Source organism: Varanus komodoensis, unplaced genomic scaffold (assembly GCF_004798865.1).
Source record: "Varanus komodoensis strain SLA01 unplaced genomic scaffold, ASM479886v1 scaffold17, whole genome shotgun sequence".
NCBI lineage: Eukaryota > Metazoa > Chordata > Lepidosauria > Squamata > Varanidae > Varanus > Varanus komodoensis.
This window is the reverse complement of record NW_025335505.1, coordinates 14050990-14078673: the sequence shown is the minus strand read 5'-3', so window position 1 is coordinate 14078673 and position 27684 is coordinate 14050990. Positions and strand designations below refer to the sequence as shown.

The 27684-nt window shown below is 38.1% G+C and overlaps 1 protein-coding gene across 2 annotated transcripts in view; it reads left to right on the top strand.

Moving 5' to 3' along the window:
* LOC123021653 (cadherin-19-like) overlaps nucleotides 1-27684 on the top strand; it is a 70059-nt gene that overhangs the window by 28394 nt on the left and 13981 nt on the right. For both annotated transcript variants that reach the window (XM_044426627.1, XM_044426626.1), the window contains exons 3-9: nucleotides 2621-2723; nucleotides 8823-8924; nucleotides 9721-9879; nucleotides 14789-14973; nucleotides 17172-17428; nucleotides 20250-20386; nucleotides 23415-23536. In XM_044426627.1, coding sequence (XP_044282562.1) covers nucleotides 2621-2723; nucleotides 8823-8924; nucleotides 9721-9879; nucleotides 14789-14973; nucleotides 17172-17428; nucleotides 20250-20386; nucleotides 23415-23536 — 1065 coding nt within the window. The remainder of the gene's footprint in view (nucleotides 1-2620; nucleotides 2724-8822; nucleotides 8925-9720; nucleotides 9880-14788; nucleotides 14974-17171; nucleotides 17429-20249; nucleotides 20387-23414; nucleotides 23537-27684) is intronic.

Below are 27684 nucleotides of genomic sequence, written 5' to 3'. Positions count from 1 at the left end.
TCTGTCTAAATGTACATAAGGTAACACTCCAAATTGTAGGTAGTTCATGCCTGAGCATTCACAAAAACTTCTATGCATGAATGGCATGATTTTATGCATGAGACAGAATCCCAATATGGGTGCGTTTTAAGTTTGTACCAGCTCCAACACCTCACCTGCTGAAGCAAGGGTAAACAACACTGTTATTATGAACAGGAAATAAAATATAAAGCTTTAAAGGGTGTATTATAAAGTATGTGTAGCCACATGGGTCCATGGAATAATAATAAAAATATAAAACAAGATAATATCTTTGTTGTCCATGGTGTTTTCATGGCAAAGGTACTGGAGTGGGTTGCCATTTCCTTCTCCAGTGGATCAGATTTTGACAGAGCTTTCTGCTATGATCTTTCTGTCTTGGGTGCCCCTACACAGCTTAGCTCATAGCTTCTTTGAACTGTGCAAGCCCCTTTGCCCCTGCAAGGCAGTGATCCATGAAGGGGAATATCTTTATTAGGACTAATCAAAGTTCTATTAAACAGGTAGCAAGTTTTGAAGAGTGTTAATCAGTGGGATGTTATTTTATACAATAATAGAAGAAAAAAGAAAATGGGTGTGTTTGGGACATGGTACAGTGTAAGCCATTTCAAAAATGTGCAAATTTTTGTCTACATTTGTTATTTCAGATTTAAAACGTAACCCTTTCTTTCAAGACTGATTAGATTGTACTATGGTAGGATCATGGCATGTGTTTGGCATGTGTTTGTAACAAGAGCCCTTGTTACAAATTTGTAGTAGGGCCACAACAATGATGTTTGGGGCATGAAGGCTTTAGCTCTCTCTCAGAGCTTGTCCCCATTGTTTATATTTGAGAGAGCATCTTCTGCCTTATCAGATCATGGCGGTTCCACATAGACCTGTGGTATGTTTGCAATCCCATCAGAATAGAGGCTTCAGTGCATTGGTTCCATCTCTATGGAACTTCCTGACTGTTGATGTCAAGCAAGCAACAACATTATTTTGTCAGCAGTTCTTGCTGAAGATCTCTATTTCAACAAGCTACTGCTCATGATCTACCATGTCTGCATTGTGATGAACGGCTTTTATATGTTTCTTTCTATTATTGTTCACTGATTTGGAATCCTGTTGGAGGTATATCAGGACAATCCAGGTCAAATGCCTGTAATCCTGCAATCTCAGAAGTTATAGACATGGCTTGGAGGTTAGGAGAAGTGCAGAGAATGTGTGGACACTTCGTTTGGAGAGTGTTACCAGACACATTGTGTCCTGATGTATCCAGTTTTCTCTCTTTCTCTCGGAAAGTACCTTTTCCCCAAGATTGGTATCATGGCCTTGGAGAAGCAGCCAAAGTGGTTGTTTCTGTGCCAGCTGCAGGAGGTGGGAAGGGCAATCTGATCATGGGATGCCACTCCAAGGTCAGAGTCCTTTTCCATTCACAAAGTTGAAGCATCCTGGAGTCCTCTAGATGCAGCTTTGGGGAGATGGGAGTGTCCTGTAAATCTTATAAATAAACAAAAGAAATGAACTGTTTGTTTCCACTACTGTTGCATCTTCTTCCTAATATTCAGAAGCAGTACATAATGGTCAGGATTGCAGATAAACTGAAATAAGAAGGATGGATATGAAATTGCAAGGACATTTGTGCAAGTAAGAGCACAGTCCTATATATATTCATACAGAAAAAAGTCCAATAATATCCAGCATACTTGGAATCATAGGTCGTGTGTGTGCAGCCAAAATGTGTTTGCCCACTTGCATCAAGTGTGGAAGGGTCTATGCCTTCATTTCAGGGTTTTTTCTTTTTGTGTTCCCCATCTATCTATAGTTTTGTACATGTCTGCATGTTTTAATATTTTCAGTTAGACCTCCTTGTTCATTTTGTTTTGGGAATCAAGCCAGAATGGAAAGGCAACTTTTTTGAATTAAGCCAAGTGTTTTTTCCTCAATACTTAAAGCTCATCTGTTCTTCCTGATTTTTCCATGAAAAAAGTTATATTGTTCATTGTTTATTGATATTTTAAAAGCATATTTTAGTGTAACTGGCTTTATTTAGCGTAGTATGTGTTTAGTATGATTTTTATTAATGTTTGCTGTTGAATTTTATTATTTCTATCTCCAAGTTACCTTGGGACAACAATGGCCTTGGAAGATGGCTAAAAACGGATTCATACATAAATATGGAAATCAGAGTTGAATATCTGAGTTGTCTGATAAATATTTGATTTCACATTAACATCCCAAGCCATTCATACTTGATTTCCTCACATTCCACTGATTGCTGAACTTCCTTATTTCAGTAGAGCCATGCAAATGGAATGATCTTCAGCTGTCATCTATAAAGTGATAACTTCCAGATTCCAAAGCTTGCCATTCTAGTCTATTTGCAAGAACAATTATCCAATTCCTCAAATGCTACTTTCTGCTACAGAGAGAAAATTATGCCAAAAGAATCAATGCACCATTTCCTTTATAACTGGGATGAAATGTTCTAATTGCATTTAATCTAAGTCTATACTTAAGAACATGGATAACCATGCAAAATACCATGACATCCAATACTGTGAGGTTTATTTGTTTGAACACTATCTGGAAATCAGCTTGTTGCTCATCATTCTTTCAGAGGAAGACAGCTGCAGAAAAGGAACATAATTCTCTGGCTGATAATGGGCCACGGTTCTTGAATGGACCTTATAAAGCCACTGTTCCAGAAATGTCTGCAGAAGGTACTGTATGTTGTACTTTGTTTTTATGAAATCAGATAAGATTTCTTAAATTTTCTACCTCTAAGGCATGCTTGACCTGCAAATGGCTGAGGCCCACCAGTTGCAAAACGGAGGCAGAGCTTGACATATAATCAATATTCTCATGTCATATTTGCACCTATCCCTTTCTGGAAATGTATGTATTCTTTGCTACAGATGATTCCTAATAACAGAAAGTCCCATCATTAAACTTTCCTCATGTTTAAGTGTAGACTCAGCTCTGGAGGAATCATTACTCAGGCTCTCTGTTACAGTAGGAATTGGTTGATCCAGAGGCCCTAAGCCTGATTTTTCATCTTGCCTTGCACTTAGGTTCTTGGCTGAGTTGCTTTTCTAGTAGTCTCATTTTGATGAGACTCATCCAGTAGTCTCAATGAGCAAGTCCTCCCATGGCAGCCATTTTGTAAGAGAGCTTAGCACAAACCATTTCATGAGTTTGTTTTGTAAGAGGGTTCAACACAAACCAAAAAAAGCCAGTGTGGTGCAGTGGTAAAGAGCACTGGCCTGGGATTCAGCCAATCTGGGTTCTAGTACCTGCTCAGCCTTGGAGCCAACAGGGTGACTTAGGGCCAGTCACAGTCTCTCAGTCCAGCCTACCTCACAGCGTTGTTGTTGTGGCTATAATGTAAACCAGGTTGAGTTCTTTAAAAAGAAAAAAATGCTTAGGCATAAATCAAATAAATAAATGTATCCACTGAGGCACTCATGAAGACTAGAGACACTTATAAAGATGTCTGTGTGCGCATGCACACACACACACACACTCTTTCTCCCCAATGCCGTATTTCTCTTCTTACCAATCTCCCATCATTTCTTTTCCCATTTTCTTTTCAAATCTAGCATGTACTCTGTCCCCAACTTCCAGTTCCTTTCACCTCTCTTTCCTACTGTGTTTACAGCCACATCTTCATATAAGAGTTTTCCTTCTTTCCCTTTCCTCTTTAATTCTCTTCTTTTGTCCCACATGGTGATGGTTCAGCCCCAGCACAGGGTAATGGTGAGTCCATTGTTGGTCTTTGTCAGAATCTAAGGCCTTGACACAGTTTCCTCCAGTGATGAGCAGCACAATTCACCCTGTCAGTGCCTGCAGGGCTAGGAGCAGATATGTAGCTACTTGCATGGACTGGAGAGTCTGCCATCACACAGTACTGCTAGAAACTCTTGAAAGGTTATAGAAGGCTTCCCTACAGTGCTCAGTTTTGCCACAGCACCACGGTCTCTTGTGGGAGCTGCACTGTGTTTCTGACCCTACTCTTGCCTCTTCATTTGCTTCTAGTCCGACTATTCCTTGCCAGATCCTCCTCCTTGCCTTCTCTGACTTTAGATTGTTCTTGGCCCTCCTTCTCCTTATTGGTATCTGACTTTGGGTTGCCTCTGATCTGCACCTTCATTTCCAACTTTGCCTTGCCTTGCCAGTAACTGTGCTGGGGCTTTGCCCTTACCTCTGGACCTGCATTATCTTGCCAGCACCTTACTTCAGTTTGGACTTTGCCTCTGTCTCTCATCCTGTATTCTGCTAAGACCTCTACTCTTCTCCAGCACTCAGGTCCCAGTGTTCCAGCCAAAGATGCCTGCCACGTATGCCCTGGTGCTGATAAATCTATCCCAGTAACATCCAACATATCTGTAGGGCACTGGGATGAGAAAGATTGTTTTATTACTTATCTATGGTCCTTCCCCAATCTTATACACACTGTTGTTTCCCTTCATTTTTCTTTTGTCCTTCATTGAACTTCAATTACAAATCTAAGAAGAGACCACTTCTGTGTCATGCACAGAAGGATAAATACAAGCATAGAAATGATACAGTGCAGAAATGAGCCCGGAGGATCTTTAATCTTGGATAAAAATTCCATTGGGTACAGTGAAATCTGTTTTTAAAAGTTTGAAATCTTTCCCATTTTGAAGTGTTTGAAAGATTAATTTTTGGACAGGGTGGCCATGATTGAATTAGGCTGTGCAAAATGGATCTTTATCTCAACAGGCCTCATCATTCTCCTAAAATAATTTTCACTGTCTAGAGGCTTATACTCAGCTCCGCTTACTGTCACATATACTGTGAAGGTTGTCGTGGAAACTAAAAAGAGTCCATGCTAAATGACTTGATGCCAGCCTGTTCCAGAGCTGCCCAACATGAGAAAAAACAGTCAGAACTTGCTGGCAAGCTGACCAAGTGTTGCAATTTCCCCTGCTTGTGTCTCTGCCTGTTAGCTACCTGGCCTGCTTCTCAGGATTTTACCTTGGGCTTAGTTTATCCTTTCTAACCTCTTTGGATTGGCATGCTTCTTGGAATAGGAACTATAGTTTGTCTAGATCATATCCCTCCTCTGCCATGTGGCTTCTGTGAATCATCAACATCATGAAAATTTTCAAGGTAATTGAATCCACTTTTAAATAAAATAGAAATGAAAGCTTCCTTCCTGACTCATTTAAATACATTCCTAGATGCTCTGAGACATGTGCACAGTCTCTTCTGGCCTCTTCAGATTTTATAGTCTCTTTAGTAGGGTCCCAAGTGCCATTTAAGCATCAATATGTGCATTGTTACAAACACACATTAGATTACAATTTTGCATGCTTTCTTAGTATCTTCTCCTCTCTACTCTGATATGCAGCATTTGAATTTACTACACCAAAGAGAAATATAACACTAAATGGCCTGAAGTTTTGTGGCTGAAGTTTTGTCTTCAGCTTTTAGTATCTTGCATGAAATGGAATCCGTATAGTTCAAATGTCTACACATTACATCTCTACAGATGTAAATAATACAATGTGATGATCATATTCAGCATTTCAGTAGATTTGAGATCTTATTTAAAACTGCTTCCATGTGACTCTTCTGTAACTTTCATGATATTATACTATTTGATTATCTTTTCTAGTAGTAGTCATTCCAAAACCTCTTTAGTTCATTTAGCTTTCTGTCTTCCAAGGCAGTATACATGAACATATGCATGTACATATATGCTCCTTCCCTCTTGTCTTCATCCTTATAACTATTCTGAGAGATAACTTACACTGAGAGAGAAGGGTCATCCAGTGGTTACATCTTAGGTTACGTTTTGAAATTTAAGATACGCATCCAAACTCCTTTACTTCACAAAAATATTGTGAAAACAAACAATTAAAATTATTTAGCTATACATGCTTAAGCTTATTTGGAAGCTAGTAGACAGAGTGTTTGGAAGCTAATAATTTCAATGTCTTTGTTGACTTATGTTTATCAACATGTCAAAATTATCAGTTCCCATATTGCCAGCATTTTCCTGAATGGCTTCATTCTGCGAAAAACCATAGATGTAGCTGATTGCCCTAAAGCAGTCTTCAGAATTCATTGTTCTCAAGTTATCTCAGGCATGTGCAAGCAGGAATCATGAGTGCAGAACATCTTTCAGCCTGATGGCAAAGTTCCATTTCGGAGTAGCTCTTGGAGCTGTAATGCAGTGGTGGACAGGGCCAAAAGCAAAAGGAGAAGACACCCCCACAAAAAGGAAACCCAGCATATTTTAGGCTAAAGTTCTTAGTAACTATGCCTTAGTGGAGCCATTTCAACCTTTTCTGAATGCAGAAATCCTGAGAAAACCTGGAGGAACACCTCAAATTGGTGACCACAGAGGTTAGAGCCAGGAGAAGACCCTAACTGGGTCTGTAATCCTCTATGTATCCCTGGCATATGTAAACAACACTTCAATCTGAGCATTGTATGTCCATTGTGGCATTTTCTAATGTCTCAGGGGCCCTTCAGGGATAAACTTTCTAGAACCATAACCAGATATGGTAGACTCTATACTGCTACCTTAAAATACAAATCAGATTTCACATAACTAGCAGAACTTCCTGTTCATTTAGAACATTTCTTCTGATGTCTCGAAAACAGCCATTTTCCCTATCAACATATTTACAGATAATATCAGGAACTAAAATTCCCCAGGGTACTGCTGACTATTTTATCAGTGAAACTGCCAGTTGCAGAATTGCTTGAGATAAATTGTGGTAATGCAATTCTATGACAAAAAGCCATGGAAACTGGCTGTAGGTCTTGCTTCCCCCAAGAGGGAGGTTGATTTGTATTTTAATTTAGGTGTTAGGTAAGAAATGAGTTAGACATAAACATTGCATTATATAAAAACGGACTGCTGAAGAATGCTTCCTTCATGGATATAATCTCCTGGAAGGCCCTTGGGGATCATGCTGGATTTAGATCTAGGACATGGCCAGCTTCCAACTAAAGAGGAAATTGTCTTCTGCAGATGGATTGCACTCTCTGTTCTTCAGTGGAAATGCTTGTTACAGACCTTAAGGATAGAAAAAGCTATCAGAATCCCTTTGTGTGTCTCAGATACACTGCTTCTTTTAACTTTCTTTTCAGGTCTACTATAGGCATTACATTAGGGATTGATACAGTACTCATGCATAGGTCACCGGTGTTTTTTTATAATGGTGTCTTTTATTACCACCATTTAAACTTATAGCAAGTGAAAAATAGGTGCTCTGGTACACATGCACATGTTTCAAAAGCAGAAGTTGTAAAGAATGGCAAACAGGGCAGAAATAGAAAGGGCAAGGCATAGATCTTAAAAATTCATGCACAGGTTTAATTTATTTAGGCAAATAAATGACAGAATACTAATGGCATCAGCCTTGACTGGACTCCACATAAAAGCCCATGCTTCCTTTGGACTTTTTATTTCAGTCTCTGAAACTACAAGTTCCTTATTTTCAACATGACAATTTGCCTGGATTCAAGCCTTCTGTCCTGGGAAATCCTCAATGTGTAGGGACTGGCTACATTTTAAAAAATATTACTAACAAAAACATTCGGTATACATCCAATTTCTTTGATTTGGACCCAATAGTCCCATGGCATCAGTGACAAAGTGAATGAAAAAGCAGACTTCCTTTCTCCCCTGAAACAACCTTGCTCTTCCCCAATCCTATATGTTCCAGAAGTTTCAGGGAAGGGAAGATCAGAATTGGGCTTTTCCAAGGGACTGCAGTGGGAGGGGAAAGCGTGGGAAAATCAAATTTCATGAGAAGACTTTCCCTTGCATGGTATTCTATTTAACTCTTTATTATTTAAAAACTGCCTCTGGGGTAAGTTCTTGTTCAGATTCCATTAAAAAAGTTACTTGTTTCACCATATAATATATAATTAATCAGTTTCTTTCTCTTTGCAAAGCACTAAGAAAAATGCAATTATTTTGAGAATATTCCTGAGGAAAGGAGTATAAATACCATACATTTAAAAGATCACAAAATAAAATTTAAACAAGGTAACTGGAGAAGGATGCAAAACATGGCAGCAACTAATTTATATCTTTTAATTTGAGAGTAAGTCCCATTGAGCTCAATGGCTCCCACTGCTTATGTTGTCAGTCACTTCCATATTATTTCCATGTTGGCTATTGACTGTTGGAATAACAGAATGCCAAAATATAATAAATTGGTTAGGATTAGACCCTATAATTTATAAATTATTACCATGGGCAGAGTCAAGCAAAGTTAGCTATCAAGTTAGATATCAAGTTAGCTATCAAGACAAAGATCATGAAAGCCATTCACAACATTTATGAAAGCAGCACAAGATTTAGAAAATTTAAAAATTTAAAAGCAGCACAAGATTTAGAAAATTAAGTAAACAGAACCAGAAAATGTTTTCCAATAAAATCAGTTTCTGCCTGCTTTTGGCAATCTCCTAAGTAATAAGATAGGCATCTGTCTCCAGGCAAAAAACTACAAAAGAGTGGGCACTCTTATAGAGAAAGCCTTACCTTTGATGCTGGTATTGTATCTTCATTAAATAAAACAGCTGTACATCTCCAGATCTAAGGAATGTGGTTATGGTAGTGTTTATACATGAGAAAAGACATATGGGCCTACTCAGGCTGAAACCCTCCATGCAGTTTTCAAAGTATGTATATTTACGTCAAATGAAATTATGAAATAGAAAAGCAGCAAAGCATCTCATCAAGGTCTTTTTTTTTAACCTGATGAGCAGCCGCTGCCCCAGAAAGCAAACAGTTCCATAACAACCGTGTCTTTCATCTGATGTTTGATCAGGTACTTCAGTGATTCAGGTGACAGCAACAGATCCATCTGGTGCCCGCTTGTTTTACAGCATTCCTCCAGAACAACCCTATTTTTCTGTGGAGCCAACAACAGGTATTGCTTGGTAGCTGAACAACTACTTGGAAATTGCTAATAAGTAAGAAAACAAGTGAAAATAAATCGTACATTTATAGAAAGATAAATTATATAATGATAACAACTTTCTGTATTTTTTTATCAGATCCATCATCAAGAGAATTTTGTAAGGCAAATAACTGATAGTACTTATCTTGACAGAATGGGGACTTGGGGCAATATCTAACTCTGCCATTTCGAATCATGTTGAATGAGAAGATTCACTTGCATGGCACCGGATTTAAGCCTTTATCTCTAGTTTTCATATTCTCTGTGAAACCTTTATATCTAAACACTGCTTCTGCAATGCTTTCCTGTTCAGATTCCATGTGAAAACCATTTCTTTCTCTTGGCAAAGCACTAAACAATGTACAACAATTTTGAGAATATTTCCCTAGTAACATAGTAGAAATATCACTAATACATTCAAAAGATCATGAAGCAAAATACCGGGGTGGGAGGGTGAAAAAGTAGGTATACAGTTATAAGAGTTATACAGAGTACTTCACCCTGTGCCAAAGTGTGATTGAGTGTAGAAACTAGACTACAGGAACGTGTAAATGCTGAAGGCCAGCTATTTGAGTACTTAAGAGATTGTAGTTAATTGCAATTTGCCAGTTGCTGGCAACATTGGTGGGAAGATCCTATTGCATTCACATCCCGCTTGTGGCTTTCCATAGGTACCAACTTGACCACTGTGGGAAAGGAATGCTGGACAACATAGTCTGTGATCTGATCAAGCAGGACCTTCCCTATGTTTTTATATCTATTGCAGGAGTAGTAAGAACGATTTACCCGGTAGACAGAGAAACACAAGATACATACTTTGTCGTCGTCGAAGCCAGAACTGGCCAAACAGGTGGACATTCAGCAACAACAACTGTAATGATCACTCTCTTGGATGTCAATGACAATCCTCCCCGATTTCAGCACAGTGAGTGGAATATCTCATGATTTTCAGGTTCAAAACAAATGTGGGAAAAGTCTCTTTTTGTACAACTTAATAGATTTAAGAAATAAATATTATATGCTGTGTAACCTATGTCTGAAAAACAGCAATTAATTTACAGAGTTTTATACTTTATATACTTCATTAAAGGTGCAATCCTGAACATGTTTAGACAGCTCTTACCCTACCACTATCAGCATGCCATGACATGTCTAAGCAAGCTTAAGCTTACACTTCAGATGCTTTCTTTTCTCTCTTTTCCTTCATAGAAAGTCAATTGACATGAAAAGAAGACGTGCACTGCTTGTGTCTATATTACATTGTTTAACTAGTTTGTCTCATCCTGTTAGATCCTACAAGAAAGCTCGACACATCATTTTGGCACTACTACAATTCCCTAGGTTCTTTGCAGAAAGATCACTGCAGATGTAGACACTGGAAATGGGTAAAGCACAGATGTTCCTTTAGAAGGGTGGAATGACTCACTGCAAGCATGCCTACATCAAGCGGGATACCTAAGTATAAATAGATAATAGAGCACAATGAACAAGTAAGCAACCTATAAAGAGACTAGGTAGTCCAGGCTCCCTTATCAGCTCATGTCCATCACAGATAGAACCACTTCAGAATGCAATCGTATTATGTATTCAGACAGAAAAAGTCCTTCAACTTCCTACTTGTTCGTTTATAGGACCTTGCCCTTAAACAGGTGTACCAACTAGTTCCTTGTGAAAATGTTTGGAGTGCCAAGAGAAGAGGTTTTTGTTTTCTGAATGCCTCTTCATTTTAACAGAGGTTATGCATTTTTTTTCTGGCAGCAGTTGGTTTCTCTCTTTACTGCTGCTTTGGTACCCTTCACTTATTTAATAGCACCATGGAGCCAGTTAAGCAACATAGGCACCAGCCATATTTTTTTGGGAAGCCTATTCCATACTTGGGGGACAGCCACTGAGAAGGTTCTTTCAAATTCTTAAGAGATGGCTCTTTCAGAAGGACCTCCTGCCCAGATCTTAATGAATGGGTAGATACATAAAGGAGCAGACAGTCCTTTAGGTAACCAGGTCCTAAGCTATTAGGGCTTAATATGTCAAAACAAGCACTTTAAATTGAGCCTAGGATGCAACTGGCAATCAATGCATTCAGTACAGATTGGCATTATGTGGGCCCATGCACTGGCACCTGCTATTAACCATGCAGTCCAATTTTGGACCAGTTGAGTTTGCTGGACCATCTTCAAAGACTACACCACGTAGAGTGCATTGCAGTAATCTAAACTTGATGTTACCAGTGCATGGGTGACTGTGGATAGGCTCTGTCTATCCAGGTAGGGGCAAGGTTGATATATTCATTGCAGCTAAAGGCTGGTGCCCCTGGCCACTGAGACCACCTGAACCTCTATTATAGTTCTGGGTCCAGGAGCACCCCCAAGCTGAGGACCCTACATCACTGAACAGGGAAGCATTTTGAGGAAGGGAGAGAAACTTGTTCCCTTGAATTCTTGCTTAGTCCTGCCACAGTCTATAATTCTGGAATTCAAAAAAATAAAAAAGACCCTTACCTGGAGATTCTAATACATTTTTCTTTCTCTTGGGGATAGCAGCCTACTTTTTCTTTATTACTGTTGATATACCAGCAATAATAAAATTAGGTTTCACTAAGGACACAAATCCTCTGAGAACCAACTAATTAAGTGATAAATATACTGAGTAACTCAGGGAGCAATGGATCTTACTGCAATCTAGCAGACTTTAGCTCAGAATGAAAAAGCAAGGTACACCTTGGCCGCTTAACAACAGAGTAGTATGATTTATAGCAGAAGTTTTAAAGATGTTCCAGAAGGGTTTCCAGAAAGCTAATCAGGGATTTTTTTTTTAAATATGAAGAGCAGTCATGGTGCATAAGTTCACCTGAGTGTCCATAATTACCTAGCTTCCCCTGCAATGCATATCTGCATGGTAGTGATGAATGTAATTTGCAGTCCATACTTCCTGTTGATGCAGTGTAATGGTGAAAGCCAATAGTCCTGATTTTTATAACCTAAGACATTTCCAGAATCATTCATGGAACTTCCTTAATACACAGACTGATGGACAAATGAGTGAGGCTCAAGTTCAGAGATTCTCTAAATTTCACCTCAGAGCTCAGACTGCCTCATTCCTATTCACATATACGAACTGTTTTGTTGTATTTCAAATAAAATCTGTGGGCACTCAAGTAAGCTTTTATTATTAAGTGTGCACCTAAATACATACTTTCCCTATTTGACAAAATGTGAAAGTATATATTTTGTTCAACATGCACATGTTTACATGATGCTATCATTTCTACATTGCTTTTACCTGCACCACCTATTCTCATATTTAATGGTATAGGCTTAGGTTTTTGTACTTATAGGTGGATTTTGCAATTCCATTGGGTAATTCTTCTGCCCTGAGCTAGGGAGATGCACTGGAAGGATAAAATATTAATTCCCCATTATTTCAAAAGTATATAGAGCAAGCAAGAAATAGTAGAAAGATATTGGGGAGAGGAGTTCTATTAATTGCATCCTGCCTGAGGGTTGCCCAAGCAATACACAGGTACACACACTGCACGAATAATATTTAATATTGTATTATAAAAGAAAGATAGATTTCATTAGAAACAAATTGGTGAAAGAATAGCTCATAATGTTTGAATAGACTGTAGAAGGAACTCAGGTGGCTCATACAAGTAATGCTCACCCTGCGTATCTTTGGTTTGATCCAGATTTAAGTTCAGTCAGCCACAGTGGCAGACACGGGCTTCCTTCCTTTCCTCCTTCCTTCCCATGGCAGTTCCTGAAATGCTATGCAGTGGGGTGAGTTGTGGTGTTTGTGTGGGATCCCTAAAACTGAGTGGAGGGACCTTCCATGACTGGAACCTTTCTTCTTCCAGAAAGTCACTTCTCATGGAATACTGATCCTAGATCCAGCCCAGTGTTGTGCATGACAAGAAGCCATGGTAGTTTTTAAATTTTGTTGGTCTTTCGTTGCATCTGAACCCAGTTGTGAAATTTCAGCACAGTATATTTGGTTTCTGGAAACCACAGGGAGAAAGAACAGTCTGTTGTACAGATTCCCACATCTCATCTGTTCCACATTTCACATCTCTCAGCTTCTTGTGAACTCAGGAGCTCCATTATTGATTCAATAATGGTGAATTATTATTTCATCATTCTATTTGTGGTGAAAAAAACCCCATGGAGTCCTGTGAAAAGAGTAGCAACAGGAAAACCCACTGCAGGCATCTGATTTCCACTAGCTACAGCTTCCTAGCAACGCACATCAACAATTGCATTGCTCTTAATGGCTAAGCACTGTGCCTGTCACCCTGTTAACTTTCCTTAAATACATGGAGATAGAAGGGGGAATCACAGCAAATCTGTTTATTTAAACAAACAAGCAGCCAAACAAACACCATCTCTTATTTGACTAGATTGGCTAGGAAGGTTTAAGGAGATGGATATACAATCAGGAAGCAAAAGGAGAAGAAGCTTTCCCAAAATCTCAGAAGACCAATCAGGAAGAGACAGCTGAGGGAACAATACAATACAGAAGGAGATTTTGCTCACAGGGGCTGTGAGGATGGGTGATAAGAGCAGGAGAACAGGGAGCTTGGAACTGTTCCATGTTTACATGGAAACTACATGACCATCTGATAGGTAGGTTGAGGCAAAAAATGTGAGCTATGGAAACCATGCAGGGTTCTGTGCTATGCAAGTGAAGTCAGCCAATATGTATAACTTGAGGTTATACAAATGGAATCAACCCCAACATAAACCTGATGTAGGTAGCAATACCAGGATTGATCTAATTGTTTTGTTTTACTTAATACTTCTATACGAAGATGTATATACGATGATGGTTAGCTCTGCATGAGCACACACATTCAATGTGTACACCAACATTGATTCCTACATGTTCTACTGGCAAGTGGCTAAGCATGTCCTACAAGTTGTTGGATGGGTATGCAAACTCTTGCTCTATTTTTAATAAGACAGCCACCCTAAGCACCCCACCCATTTTAGTGTGGTCAATGTGTATCTATGCATCTTTCACACTAAGGCTTGGAGGAAAAACTTTGCTGTTTTATATATGGGTAGGAACCACCACTAATTGCTTAGTCAAGAACAGGACATGACCAGAAGCACTTCTAGATACTAAACCTTTGCAGATGGAGATATTTCTATATCACATACTGGTCAATATGCTACTTGAAAACAAGTATATCTTCTGCCACATTTGGATTTAGATTTAGATTGCTTACCCTCATCCACTCAGCCCAGTCTTCAGGAAATGTTTAGGATTAGTTAATGAAATATAGTGGGGCAGGTATCACATGCAGTGCATCATATATATCTCTTGTCTCCCATGTACGTAATAAAGCTGAAATCTCAATCTTTCATTTATATACTTCAGGCATGATTTCACATTTTCCCCTCTCTGCCTTTTAACATTGATTGTGTGCCTCAGTCTAGTATTTGAACAAGGAGAGATATGTTCCAAATGTACATAGAAAGCATCATTTTAATATTTCATTTTCAATGAAATCATTGCATTACAAGTAAGAAAACAAACTTATGAACAAATGGAATATCGAATAGGCTATTAAATGTTTCCATTTGTGCAGAAGAAAACAAGAGAATGTATAGAATACTTAGGAGATACTTTTTAGATTTATTGATGGTCATGGTAAGATTTTGAAGATTTACAAATAAATAGGAGGTTGTAATATAAACTAAAACATTTATGAACTATATTTTTATATAACTCAATGTTTTTCAGACAGTATAGAGATTTATATTTATTTGCTGTCATGCACATGTCCCAAGCCTCATTGGCAGCTTGTAGTGATACTTTACTGTTCCTTTAAGGGCGCTATGAAATGTACGTATCTGAGGGAGCTGCTGTGGGCACCATCCTTGGCAAAATCATGGCCGATGACAGTGATATAGGAAAGAATGCCGCCATGGATTTTGTAATAGAAGGAGATACCTCTCAAATCGTGCAGATCATTACTAATGATGAGACTCAAGAAGGAATGGTCATACTGAACCAGGTGAGGTGCCACATGTTAACAAGTATCACAGAATGCATTGAAATAGAGGAAAAGAGGAACAGGAATGATCAAGGCACAAACCATGGTCCACATTTTCAGAATCCAGACTTTTCAGATTCTGTCTTCTCTGAGCATAATCCAGATGTTGGGAATAAAAGAGAAGATTTTACCTGTTCCCTTGGCTTTGCAGAAGCAGGAAGAAAATTTTCCCACTCCTATATGCACTACTTTTTCTTGCATAGGATTGAACAATATTTATTTATAGGCTTACAGATGAAAAATTAAGTTCTACACTTGAGAGCATTGTGTTGGAAGCTGCTGTTCAGCCTCAACACTGCTCAGGGTCCAGCAGGAAGATGGAAATAGTGCATGTTGCATCCATGCTCATCACTAGCGCATTCGCAGCATTCAGACCCATCCTATACACACATGCAAATAGACACCATTACTGTCTACAGTATTATAAAGTTTATAGCATTATACTAGTAGTAAAATGTGTGTTATACTTTATATAAGCTCTAGTGCAGCATTATCATTCATTGGAAACAGAGTAGCCCAGTTAAAACTGAAAAGATTCTTTACTTACTCCACAAATCAGTGAATAGGAATGGAGTAATACTTGGCATAATCTCTTTGAGATGCCAAGTGGTGACTGATGCTGTCTGAAAAGTAAGGCCACTGTAGTTCTGTAGTTAACTTTGCATGTAGAGAGTTACTGCTCAGTAGAATAAAGGACTCCACTTGGCTCAATTTGAAATAATCCTGAGGGGCTTTCATACATCCCTGTCTAAGAAGTGATTAGTGTCCTGGATTTGCATGAAAAGTAGACAAAACTTTGAAGGCCTTTTGAAAATTCACCTATCACAAATATGAAGAATCTTGTTTCATGTTCTGTGCTGGTGTACTTATTCTTAGGAAAATGACATTGAATTGGTAATACAACTGAGCATCACAAGGTACTATATACATGCATATTCTGAGCCAGGTAACTCTGCATGTCAGGAACATTACTCCTTCTCAGGGCCCAGTTAGACCTGATGTTGGTTACATGTTTAGCACTACATGCATATTTGCTTAAAGAAACATACATAGCATGGAGGGTGAGGAAAATAAGCCAAATTGAAAAAGTATGGAGGAATAAGGAGGTCCAGGAGAATCAACAGGGATGCACTCCCCTGTCTCTCTTCCTGCACAGGTCATCGTACAGGGTGACCAAGGCAGATTCAGTACTGTACCCGGGTCTGAAGCCAGACTGAAATGGGTCCAGATACTCAGTTTCATCCAAGAGTGCTTGGAGTTGTCCCGCCACCACCCGCTCTAGCACCTTGCCCAGGAACGGGATGTTGGCCACCGGTCTATAATTGGCGGCCACCTCTGGATCCAGGGATGCCTTCTTTAGGACTGGCTGGACTACCGCCTCCTTTAAAGGGGCAGGTACCCAGCCGTCTCTTAAAGAGGCGTTGACCACCTCCAGGATCCAGGTCCCAATCCCGTCCTTGGCTTTCTTAAGTAGCCAAGATGGGCTTGGGTCTAGTAAGCAGGTGGTAGGGCATACTTGTCCAAGCATGTTGTCCACATCATCAAGCTGCAACAACTGAAATTCATCCCAATTATATATTGGGCTTATAATATATTTGGTATCACACACTTTTAGGGATGTGCAATACTGGGAATCAGAAGCAGAATTCCACAATGGTCCCACTTTGATAAACGGCAGCAGATTATACCAGCTTTCCCAATCCACCTTCCAGTCCTGTAATTGTTCCTGTTGTTTGCATACATTGGGCAAATACGCATGAACAGAATTTTGTTCTTTGTACTTATTTTCATTTTTAGATCTTGAATTTGCATAAAAGGGATTACAGGGTTTTTTTTAAAAAAATTAATCAATAGTCTTTCACAAGTCTACATTCCCACTATGTATTCCCATTGTATATATCCCTGTCAGTTCCACCCTCTTCACAAGCTACTTTGTTAGCCCATTAGAGCCATATTCTATGCTTGTTGAAGAAATTGTTGATTTTATCGTCCACTTTGGTACTCGCCCCACATACCTTCATTCCAGAAGTACTTACTTTCAAAATATTTTCAAAAAACATCAGTATTCTTCCATTTTACATTCTTCATTGAGCTCTTATTAATGTCTAAATGCTGAACAACAACAAATATTCCACTTTTTCCATATTTATTTTTTAAAGCAAGTAGATTATGAGAGCCAAAGGATATATGATATGAAGGTGAAAGGCTCCAACAGATACATAGATAAGCGTTTCCTGAAAGAAGACACTAAATTTGAAGACACAGCTCTCCTTAGGATCAGAGTGGTGGATGTTGATGAACCGCCAGTTTTCATATCAGAAGAATTCTTGATGGAGATTGCTGAAGAAGAGATGAACGGTTCAATTGTGGGAATTGTGAGTGCCAGAGATCCAGATACTGTCAACAGTTCAATAAGGTAAACTCCAGAAGAAAAGATTGGAACTTATAGTTCCAATAGTTTCCTGAGGACTATTGAAGTATATATTCTCAATCCAGATCTGCATGTATGCTCTGACAGGTACACAGAGCTCCTGCATTATTTCAGTAGAGGAAGTTATCTCCATGTTTACATTTATGTTTAGAATGGTAAAGCCTTTGCAATAGGGGTTCAGGGAAAGTGCTGCATGCATATCTAAACTCTCTATACAAAGACTTATTCAATGGATATACAGAACTTCATACTTAGTATTGGGATGGAGTGTTCACTCTGACTGTGTAATATAAGCATAAGGATATTGACAAGCAAAGAGAAGGTTGGAAAAGAAAGAGGTGTTTCTCTTATCATTGGTTGCTTCCCAGTATGTGTGTGTGTTTTCCTGTCCTAAAAGTTAGAAGGCTTAGTGACTAGCAGTTATACCTTAATCCAAAATAGGCTGGCCTCCATGCCTCTTACCCCTCTTTCCCATTGACATGCAGGTCCCAAAATCCTCTTTTAAATTGAATTTGGTTGTCAGACTGAAAGTGGTTTGACAAGCTTCTTCAACCCATCTTAGGAACAAGACGGGCATCTTACTTTCATTAAGCATACTGCCTTTGTTTGTAGGGCCAAATTAAGGCATCTCTGTCTTTCGTGACTCAAAGTCCCCTCTTTTTCCTGTCATTGTTGTAAACAGACAGGTGAAATACAATTTCTTTCTATTTTTTTCTTGGGTTTCAAAAGGACAAATAGAGTTTGTATGATTCATTGAGTTATGAAGGCAAGAAATAACAGAATTGTAATGGATTTTGGGAATACATCCAATTGGAATATTTTAATTTCAGAATTGAACAGTGTTCTCCGGTAACACATCGCTAAGGGTTCTCTACATTGTCATCTATTTCTTTTTTATGTTTCTTAATATGTATTACTCACCTATCACCTTGTGTTTACTCCATGCAAGATATTAGCCAGAGTCTTAGTAACTTCAAGGAAAATCCTTAGGATAAGGAAAAGAAAGAAACAAAGATATGAATATATTTAGTTTCAAGATATGATTAAACATAGTACCCATTGCTGAAATAGCTATGGAATATTTTTGCTGGAATATTTTAGGAAAGCATTGTAATTCTTTTTAAGCAAATTGTTATAAGAAATCCATAGGCTGCTATTATTTGCCACAGTGATCTTGTAACCCCTTGAATGATTTTAAATGTTAACATTTACAAATTGTTTTATATGGTGTTTGTGTGGGGAGCTTCTACGGAGGCAATTATGCAGATGTTTGGACAGAAAAATGCCTACAACTATTGTAAGCCTTTTTTCTGCCTAAACATCCATAGAATTACAATCTTGTATTGTTTTAAATTGTAGTTGTATGAAGTCCTAGTTCATGGGTCCTCAAACTATGGCCTAGTGGTCGGAGCCAGCCTGCCAGGCCCATTTATCCAGCCCACCATGCCCATTTGGATCCACCTCGTGTGCACCCACACACGTGCCAGCCACCGCTCAACTCGCCCCATGTGTGGGAGGTAGCAGTTTGCTCGCTCAGAGAAAATTATCTCCAAGCGATTAAGCTGCTGCACCGTGTACCCCCCCTCATGGCACGTGCCCGCCCCATCTCCCCTCTCCTCCCCTCCCCACACGACCTGCCCCCACCCCCGCCTCAGCACACGCACCCACACGCACTGCCCCCACCCCCTCGCCCTGCACACATGACCAGGCACCACCTTTCCGGCCCAGCACCAGCAGCTTTCAACTGGCCCCCCGGTGAAAAGGTTGAGGACCCCTGTCCTAGTTGGACAAAAAGTGACACATGCATTTACAAAATATTACACAATCTCTTGGTGAAAGTAAAATCCTGCAGCAGGAGAAAACTTCCCCAACCTGATGGTAACCAGATGTTTGCAAGTTTCCAAATGTCTCATCAGTCCATGCTAATGCATCTAAGAATTGAGAATGCTCTGAAGGACACCAGGCAGAGAGATCCTTGCCTATAGAGAGAAATGGATGTGGTATGAAATCCCAGGTCTTTATTTTGACCAAGGAGCACAGATCCAAAATGCAGAGCAGCTTGAGTGGTGGGATGTGCTTTTCCTTGAGCTTTGCCTATTTAACTCTCAAACACACAGAAAAAAACTCTCACATTGCTCATATATTCAAGTTTGGCCTGAGATCTATCAGTTACCTGATGAAGGAAGGAAGGAAGGAAGGAAGGAAGGAAGGAAGGAAGGAAGGAAGGAAGGATTGCCTTAGACAATCCTTTGATAGCTTAAAAAGCAGTTTGCGAGAAGTAAACCAACTGTTCCCCCACCTTCCTATATGGCACCGTCATTTTCTTCTTTATACTTGATGGAAGTGGAGGACATATTATGAAATAGGCATTCTTTTCTCTCTCTTCTTGTGTTGCTTCTTTGACATTGTATCAAGCCAGCCACAATGAAATAAATTTACTGTTCTATCCTGACTTTGTTGCCAGTGTGAGTTATTTCACAAGTGGCACTTGGCTGTTTCTTTTGAATTGAGTCATTCACCTGCCATGAGCCCATCTGCACAATATGAATGAATAATGGATTTTAGATTTGGTTCACATTAATATAGGTCTAATGCATATTTAGTTTTATATAAAGAAGTGCTTTGATCTTGGCAGCAGTGAATTTTAAATGTTTATCAGTGAACATTTTTCATGATTTCTGAATACCTGCAGCACACATCCATATGCATATCTACATAGTTCTTTCTTGACTGACAATCATTTATATGTCTTTTTTTCATAAGGAACATTTTGAGGTTGTTGTTTTTCCCCCAATTTGGAATGCAGGTATTCTATTGTCCCCCACAAGGATTTAACAGAATTGTTCAGCATCAATGAACACAATGGAACCATCAGTACAACTGGACCTCTGGACCGAGAGACAGCAGCTTGGCACAACCTCACTGTTATAGCCACAGAAACAAGTGAGTAAAACTTTAAGGAACCCAGCGCATGAGATAGGGCATTTAACAATATATATTCATTGCAATTATCTTCAGAAGGCGCCTTCTTTTTCAATTGAGAATATATGGTACATTCTCATTATATCACCCTTCCTTCTTACTCTGTGTATCCTAATAAAATGATAAGTCTGATGGAAGCTAAATAATTTCCGAACTCCTAAGTCTTGTACTATTTCCTTTAAAGAAGCAGCAGAAGCAAGAATTGTAATATAATGGAAATTATAACATTTTAAACTACAGTGAAGCATATAGAATTGCTCTCCTGGTACAAGATCTTATGTTAAATTAGACTCTGGTTAATTTCACCGCAGGTTTCTGATGGGTATGAAATTAGCCAGGGTTTAATTTAATGCCAGTCAGAAACCTGTGCCTCAAATTAATTATGAAAGCAGGGCCTAAATCAGCTAGACCTCTATACAGTAGCAATTAAACTTGAAAAGCACCCCTTATATAGATCTTACCTGTCAGTTTTGTCCCAAAATCAAATGCAAATTGCCTCATTTGTGCTCTCACTTATACAGGTCACCTTGCCTCTCTGATGTGCTTCCAAAAAAATTAAAAATAAAAAGTTTAGATGTGAATCTTAAACAGTATGTACCAAAATCTTAGTTCCCAAAAGTAAAAAGTGTAAATGATAATCACAAGAGAACAATTTCAGATAATTTGAAATTGCTTCTTCAAAAAGATGAGCTGTGGGCTTTTTTGTAGAGGATAATGAACCCAAAAATCAAATCCTAACAAAAGAAAAATTGCTTCCAGAATGGAACATCATTTTACAGAATCCCAAAAGTTCATAAACAGAGGTCAATTTAACTAAAAACAGTATACTTTTCTTTCTCCTCTGCCATGTTACAGTTCAATATATCATGTGAGTTTTCGAAAGCATGTCTGCTTTCATGGATTTTCTGTTAAAAATATAGAACAATAGAACACCCTTCATTAATACAGTGTTACTAATAGTTTCCAGAATTCGAAATCATCTGTTTACATATCACTTACCTATTCAATGCCTACAAATTCTCGGAGTGGTTATCTCCGATCTCTTCAGAATCTCTTTAAAAGGCTTTGATTTCTGGCTATAATCCTTGTAAAGGTTCCTCCTGTGAAGGAAGCATACTGCACAGGCTGTTTGTCCTGGAATAAAGAATGCATATGGAAAGCTTCATGGCTTCATGTTAATTATAATGGGACATCAAAATCAGCTATAACATTTTAAACACTTTTTGACAGAATGGGTAGAATTTGGATACCAAGTAGCTCTTTACAGCAGGACTGAAAAACTTTACAGTATTTAGCAGCCACTTTCAATCTCAACATCCAGCAGTGCCATGAAATTTCTGTCAAGTTTTGGCACTGTAGCAGTGGTGGCAAAAAGCAGCATTTTCTTTTTAAAACAAAGTGCATGGTGAATGTGCTCCTTTTACAAAGGTGAATCGCACTACTGAAAGAACATGTTTTTTCATTGAAACTAAGGGCAAATGGAGCTTTTTGGCCACTTCCGTTACCATATTTATTTATTTAAAACTTTTTTAGACTGTCCCTTCCTGTGGTCTTGGGATGGTTTAACAGTAAGACAAAATAGAATAAAACACAAAAATAAAAATTTTCCAATCAACAATAAAAATGCCTATTGAAAGTGGCACAAAGTGGCACAATTGGGCAGTGGTAGCATTTTGGGCACAGCAGGGATGACAAAAGAAGTCACTGGCTTCACATAAAATATATATATGTGACAACATACATATGTATACTGCAAGTATACATGCAGGATTTCAAAATCATACCCACATTAACACTGTGTGGATACCTGAAAGTATGTGTTTAATCGAAGAGTGAATTTGTGACATTATTGTATTTATGAATACAGATTTCCATTGGCAGAATGAACCATATCAGTGTAGCCGGAAGTTAAATCTCACTTTGGAAGACCCTTTAATCTCTGTACCTTAAGAAAAAAAAGAATAAAATATTCTCTGCTTTCCAGAAATATTGATATGTTGAATCTTTTCTGAAGAATAACTAGCCCCCACAAAAAATTAAGATAAACAGTGAAGAAAGCCAATGAAGAAAATTTTGAGTTTATGACAGTAATCCTATGCATACCTAGCAGCAAATAGGCATCATTGGCAAGGGACCAACTCAGATATATCCTCCTTATCAATATACATCCATAGGATTATACTATAATCCACTTATGCATGTAAGAACAAAGAGTAGGGCTTTGTATATATTTTTGTGCATTGAAAGTAAATTCTCAAATAACCTTGATAGTTATGCTGATAAAAGTGATGGGAAATGTACTGTTTCCCATACTGTCTAAAGCAGAAGAGTCATCCTTTCAAAGAATTTGAGAAATAATATTTTTCATAACTTTCAGAGAAGCTTGATTTGCCATTCCTTTCCTTCTGGTTTTCAGTTGTGTGTGTCCCCCCACCAGCCACCATTTTAATCGCTTAATTATTCTCATTTCTTGAGTACCCAGTACAATGACTTGCAAAATCCAATGAACAATCTTGTGTCTGAGGTCATTTAAGGAGTTTGGACAGTATTTAATTGCAGTATTTAATCAATGATGGCAATGATGACAATCATCAAATGAGAAAAGTGCTTGAATAAACCAGTCTATATTGTTCTGAGTTATTCACATGCAGTTCAGAAATCTTCTGTGCTTGCTGCTATCGATAACTCTGTATAGAAGCAAAATACACAATACTATACAAATTGTTATATTGTTACTTTCATTATAATTTTATAACATACTCTAACGTGTATTATAATTATGTATGTGGTACTTATTAAATTCAAAAGCACAGCTTATTCTTTAGAAGAGCAATGCTTGTTTTAGTTTTTGTTTAAAAATAAGCAGCTGCTATAACTGAAAAAGCACTTTAATGCCAAAATCATATATTAAAATATAATGTTACAACAATTTAGTATGAGCTATTGATTTTTCTTTTCACTGCACTTATTCTTGTTCCCTTTGATTCAGTTAACTCACATCAGACATCTGAAGCGAATGTTTATATCCAAGTTCTAGATATTAATGAATATGCACCTGAATTTGCTGAATACTACGAGACATATGTTTGTGAGAATGCAAGAGCGGGACAGGTAAGAATAAATAAATAAATGGATGATGATGATAAACTGTCATTGTACTTGCTTTCTCTCTGCTGAGATTGACAATGCTCATCTTTCTTTGTTGTACAAAATCTTGCTGGATTTCCTTATTCAGACAGGTATCTCAGACATAGCTGATTATAGTGGTCAGTCATAGGTGCAGTACAATCTACCATAAGAGATGGATTCTAGTTTACCCTAAGAGGTAGACTGAGAATGAGGCCTTGCTTTGATCTTAGTCTTGTTGAGGTTCCTATCCACTTTTTCTTTTTTCTTTTTTCATTATCAATAGCTCACTATGGATGGCCAGGAAAAAGAGAAACTGTAATTAACATAAGATGTTGCTGTTTCCACCTTCTGCTTAGCAGTCCTTTATATGAAACTGTATTACCCATGGCCAGTGTTTTAGTCTTCCCTATTCTCACAGTAACTTTTATATCAGGCATAATATAACAGCCAACACCTAAAAAGGAAGCTGATTTTCTTTCTTCACCTAAAAACAGGCCCGATCTAAAGAAGCAATGGGACTGAGGAAACTGCCAAAACCAAACCAAACCAAACCAAACCACAAAACACCACCACCACCATTTCAAAGGCACTTGATCTCTATTGCTTTTCATCTTCTGCCGAGTGCTATCAGCCTCATTTCCTGCCCTCTGAGTACCAAACTCCTGTAATGCTTGTTCATGCTATTAATAAAAGTTGCAGTCTTTTTGTTTCTCCATGTCAGTATTTGGTTTCTCTTGCATTTCCTTCTCTACTACAGCACAATACTAACTTTCTTGTAGTTAAATTGCCAGGGTACAAAGGTATATTTGACAATCATCAGGTGTGAGAAAGAAATAAATGTCAAAACTTTTTGACAAGAAGTTGACAAGAAGTTTCTATGTATCTATCATCACTGCCTTCCATTATGAATGCTATAGATGAATCCGACAAAATTCTGACCACTCATTAGCTGGAGCAGACTGTATTTAATCACTGACATATGTCTACGCAAGTTCAGAATATAAGAAGAGCTGTGCTCGATCAGACCAAGGTTCCATCTAGTTTAGCATTCTTTTTTACACAGTTGCCAATGATTTGCTCATGGCAAATCCACTAACAGGATAAACACATGATGATACCCTTCTGCCATGTTCCCCCATGTAGGCCTTTGAAAGTGAGGTACCATATAGATATCAGAACTAGTACCACTGAGAGCCTTCATGGAATGACTGAAGGCTGTCATATTATGAGAAAGGGTGAAAAATGTATTTTCCATCTTCTCCTTGCCATACATTATTTTGTACACCTTCTTTACTTGTCTCTTTTCTAAGCTAAATAGTCCCAGGAGGTTTAAGCTTTTGTTATAAGGATGTTGCTTTACTCCCTTGATCATTTTAGTGGCCCTTTTCTGAACTTTTTCCAACTGCCCAGTATCCTTTTTAAATGCACTGATGAGAATTGTACCCATATTCCAAAAATATTTGCACCATAGAGCTGTATGAGGGCAGCATGGCATTGGTAGTTGCTTTTTTCTAATTGGGATTTATAATTATAAATGTACTGGTAGGTAGGCTGACATTTTCATAGAACAATCCACCAAAACCCTATGCTCTCTTTCTTGGTCAGGCAATGCTAGCTCAGAAGCCATCAGCATATATGGGAGTTGTTCAAGTTGCCTTAAGTCCTCTGCTCTTAGATTCCAATAGATCTATATACAGCTACTACTCACTCAGGAACTGCATCTAGACATCGTACACAGCTAGATCAAATTTAAAAGCAAATTTGAACTAAATGCTAGCCGTGTAACTAATAACCTATAGTGGTTAATTTTAGAATACTCTTTTTTAGCAACTTTGTTTGTAGCTTGAATATGAAGGAGGATGAGATAAGATCTTTCAAACGTCCTCAGACCTCTGCAGATTCATTGATAGCATCTCATAGCCAATAGAATGAAGGTACAGTGATTATATAATGCAGTCTTACCCAGCCTGGTGTCTTCCCATCATTTCTAGAATGCATGACCAATGGTCCTATTGGCTGCAAAAAATGGAGTTTGCAATCTAATCTATCTGGAGAACAAGCTAGGGAAGGCTGATGCATTGAATACAGAATGTACAAGCATGAAAGCAAGACCTGCAGGATAACAGGAAACCATGACAATGTGTTCCAAATAAATGGTCACCACACAAAGTAACCACATTGCCAAATGGGCAATCTCTAGCCCATAAAACTGAGTTTGAGGCTGCCTAGAGCATTGCCTTTTAAAAGCATAGATTATATAGGATAGTAACTCACTGTCTCAGCTTCCCTTTTAGGTGCTGGCTGTTAAATAATGTAAGAGTGGGCCTCATAAAGGGCAAAACAAAATCCCATTTTATGCATCCTCCCACTAAATTTTTGAAGGGAGGAAATCATGTAAACTGGGCCCTTATATGTTTGCATGTTCACTTGCAGGCATGATTCACAGTAAAGATTAATTCCATAATGGAGTGGAAATACTAATTCTATGCTTCTAACAATATGTTACTTCTTCATGTAAATAAAGGAACTAGGCATGAGTTTTCATATACCTCTCTTTATTTCTATATTAATAGTAAAAAGAAAACCTCTGATAAGGCTTCATTTATTCTGTCTGATGTAGAAGAAAGTTGATTTTTAAGGGGAAAATGCTCCCGCAAAAATAGCATTTATTAATTCATTTATTGTTCATCTATCAAAATTCCATGTCTGCAAATAATTGCATCCTTACTGGGTTTATTTTGACTGGATTCTGGTAAACTTTCATGATTTATCCTTTGGAAATGTATCTCTCCCTTATATAAGTTTTTGGACTATCATACAAAGGCATTGCTTGGTAATAAAAATGAAATGTAAAAGAAGATTGATTTTTCCCTAACTCCATCCATCATGTTTATCAGCCATTATTTAAATAGCTTGTCATTATTCTTTTTTATATATTCCATTTCTGTACCTTCTGCAAACCCATGAACTATACAATAGCTAGCTTCCTCTTATGCAAGCCATGTCCAGTGTATTAGAAACATGAGATTTAATATTTTGTAAAACACTTTTAAACAGGCTGGGCCTGAAAGGAACTCAATAAAATAAACTCTAGTCCTTTGATACCTGTCAGATATAAAAATTATAGATGCATGCATACTCATTTGTGTGAATTTCCACAATTATGTATCTTCAGCTACCACACCTACCTGTAAAAGTTGGGTAAAATTATCAAGCACGTTTTAATAGATTATTTTTAAAAACTTATATAGTAGTTAGTATGTCAAATAACTGCCATTTATCCACACAATCCATAGGTGCATTAAGTAGTCATTTTAAAGATTTTACAGGCTGCTAAATCCTCATTTGAAAGATGGGGGTTGTGAGAATGCCTTGCCTAAAGTCTTGTGCAGCACAGATTTGAATTAATATTCATGCAACCTAGATTGAAATCTCTGTGGCAAAACTAACACTAACTGAAACTGTCCTTCTTAGGACAGATTCTAAAGGTTGAACAACAAGAAAAGGATGCAAAGTTGGATGCATTCTTTTCATGTCCTACTGTGATCCAAACAATAAAATAGTGGCGGGAGCATTTTTCTAATGCAAGTTGAGTACCAGTATCACTTGGGATACTAAAATGTGATTTACAATTTTTGAAAAGGTCTGTACAATAAAGCAGAGCAATCCCCTAAATCAAAGGTTTAAAGGTCTCTCTCTTTCTCTCTCTTTTTCACTCTCTCTCTCATTCTTGACACCCCCCCCACACACACACACACTCATTAGTCCAAGGATTCTTTGGTTTTCATAAAGATAACCCTCTATATACATTTAAATCTGCACCTGTACCACTGTATTTATTGAAATCTGAGCTCACTGAATATTTTGTAGATTTTTCCAGCATCCCTACTCCCAGGTGTTTTTTTGTCTACAGAAAGAAAACTAAGCATTAAGTTACTAACATTTGGAAACACTACTTACCTGCTGTGCAGGTGGCAATGTCCCAGACAAGCTACAATGTAGGTTTATCTCCTGAAATTCAGAAATGAAATGTGTATGGGCTCAGTTTAACCCAACTGTCTTGATGAAAGGAGTCCTGGAAGGAATGTTTTGCTCTCTACTTTTTTGCTCTCCAAGATTCAAATAGCTTT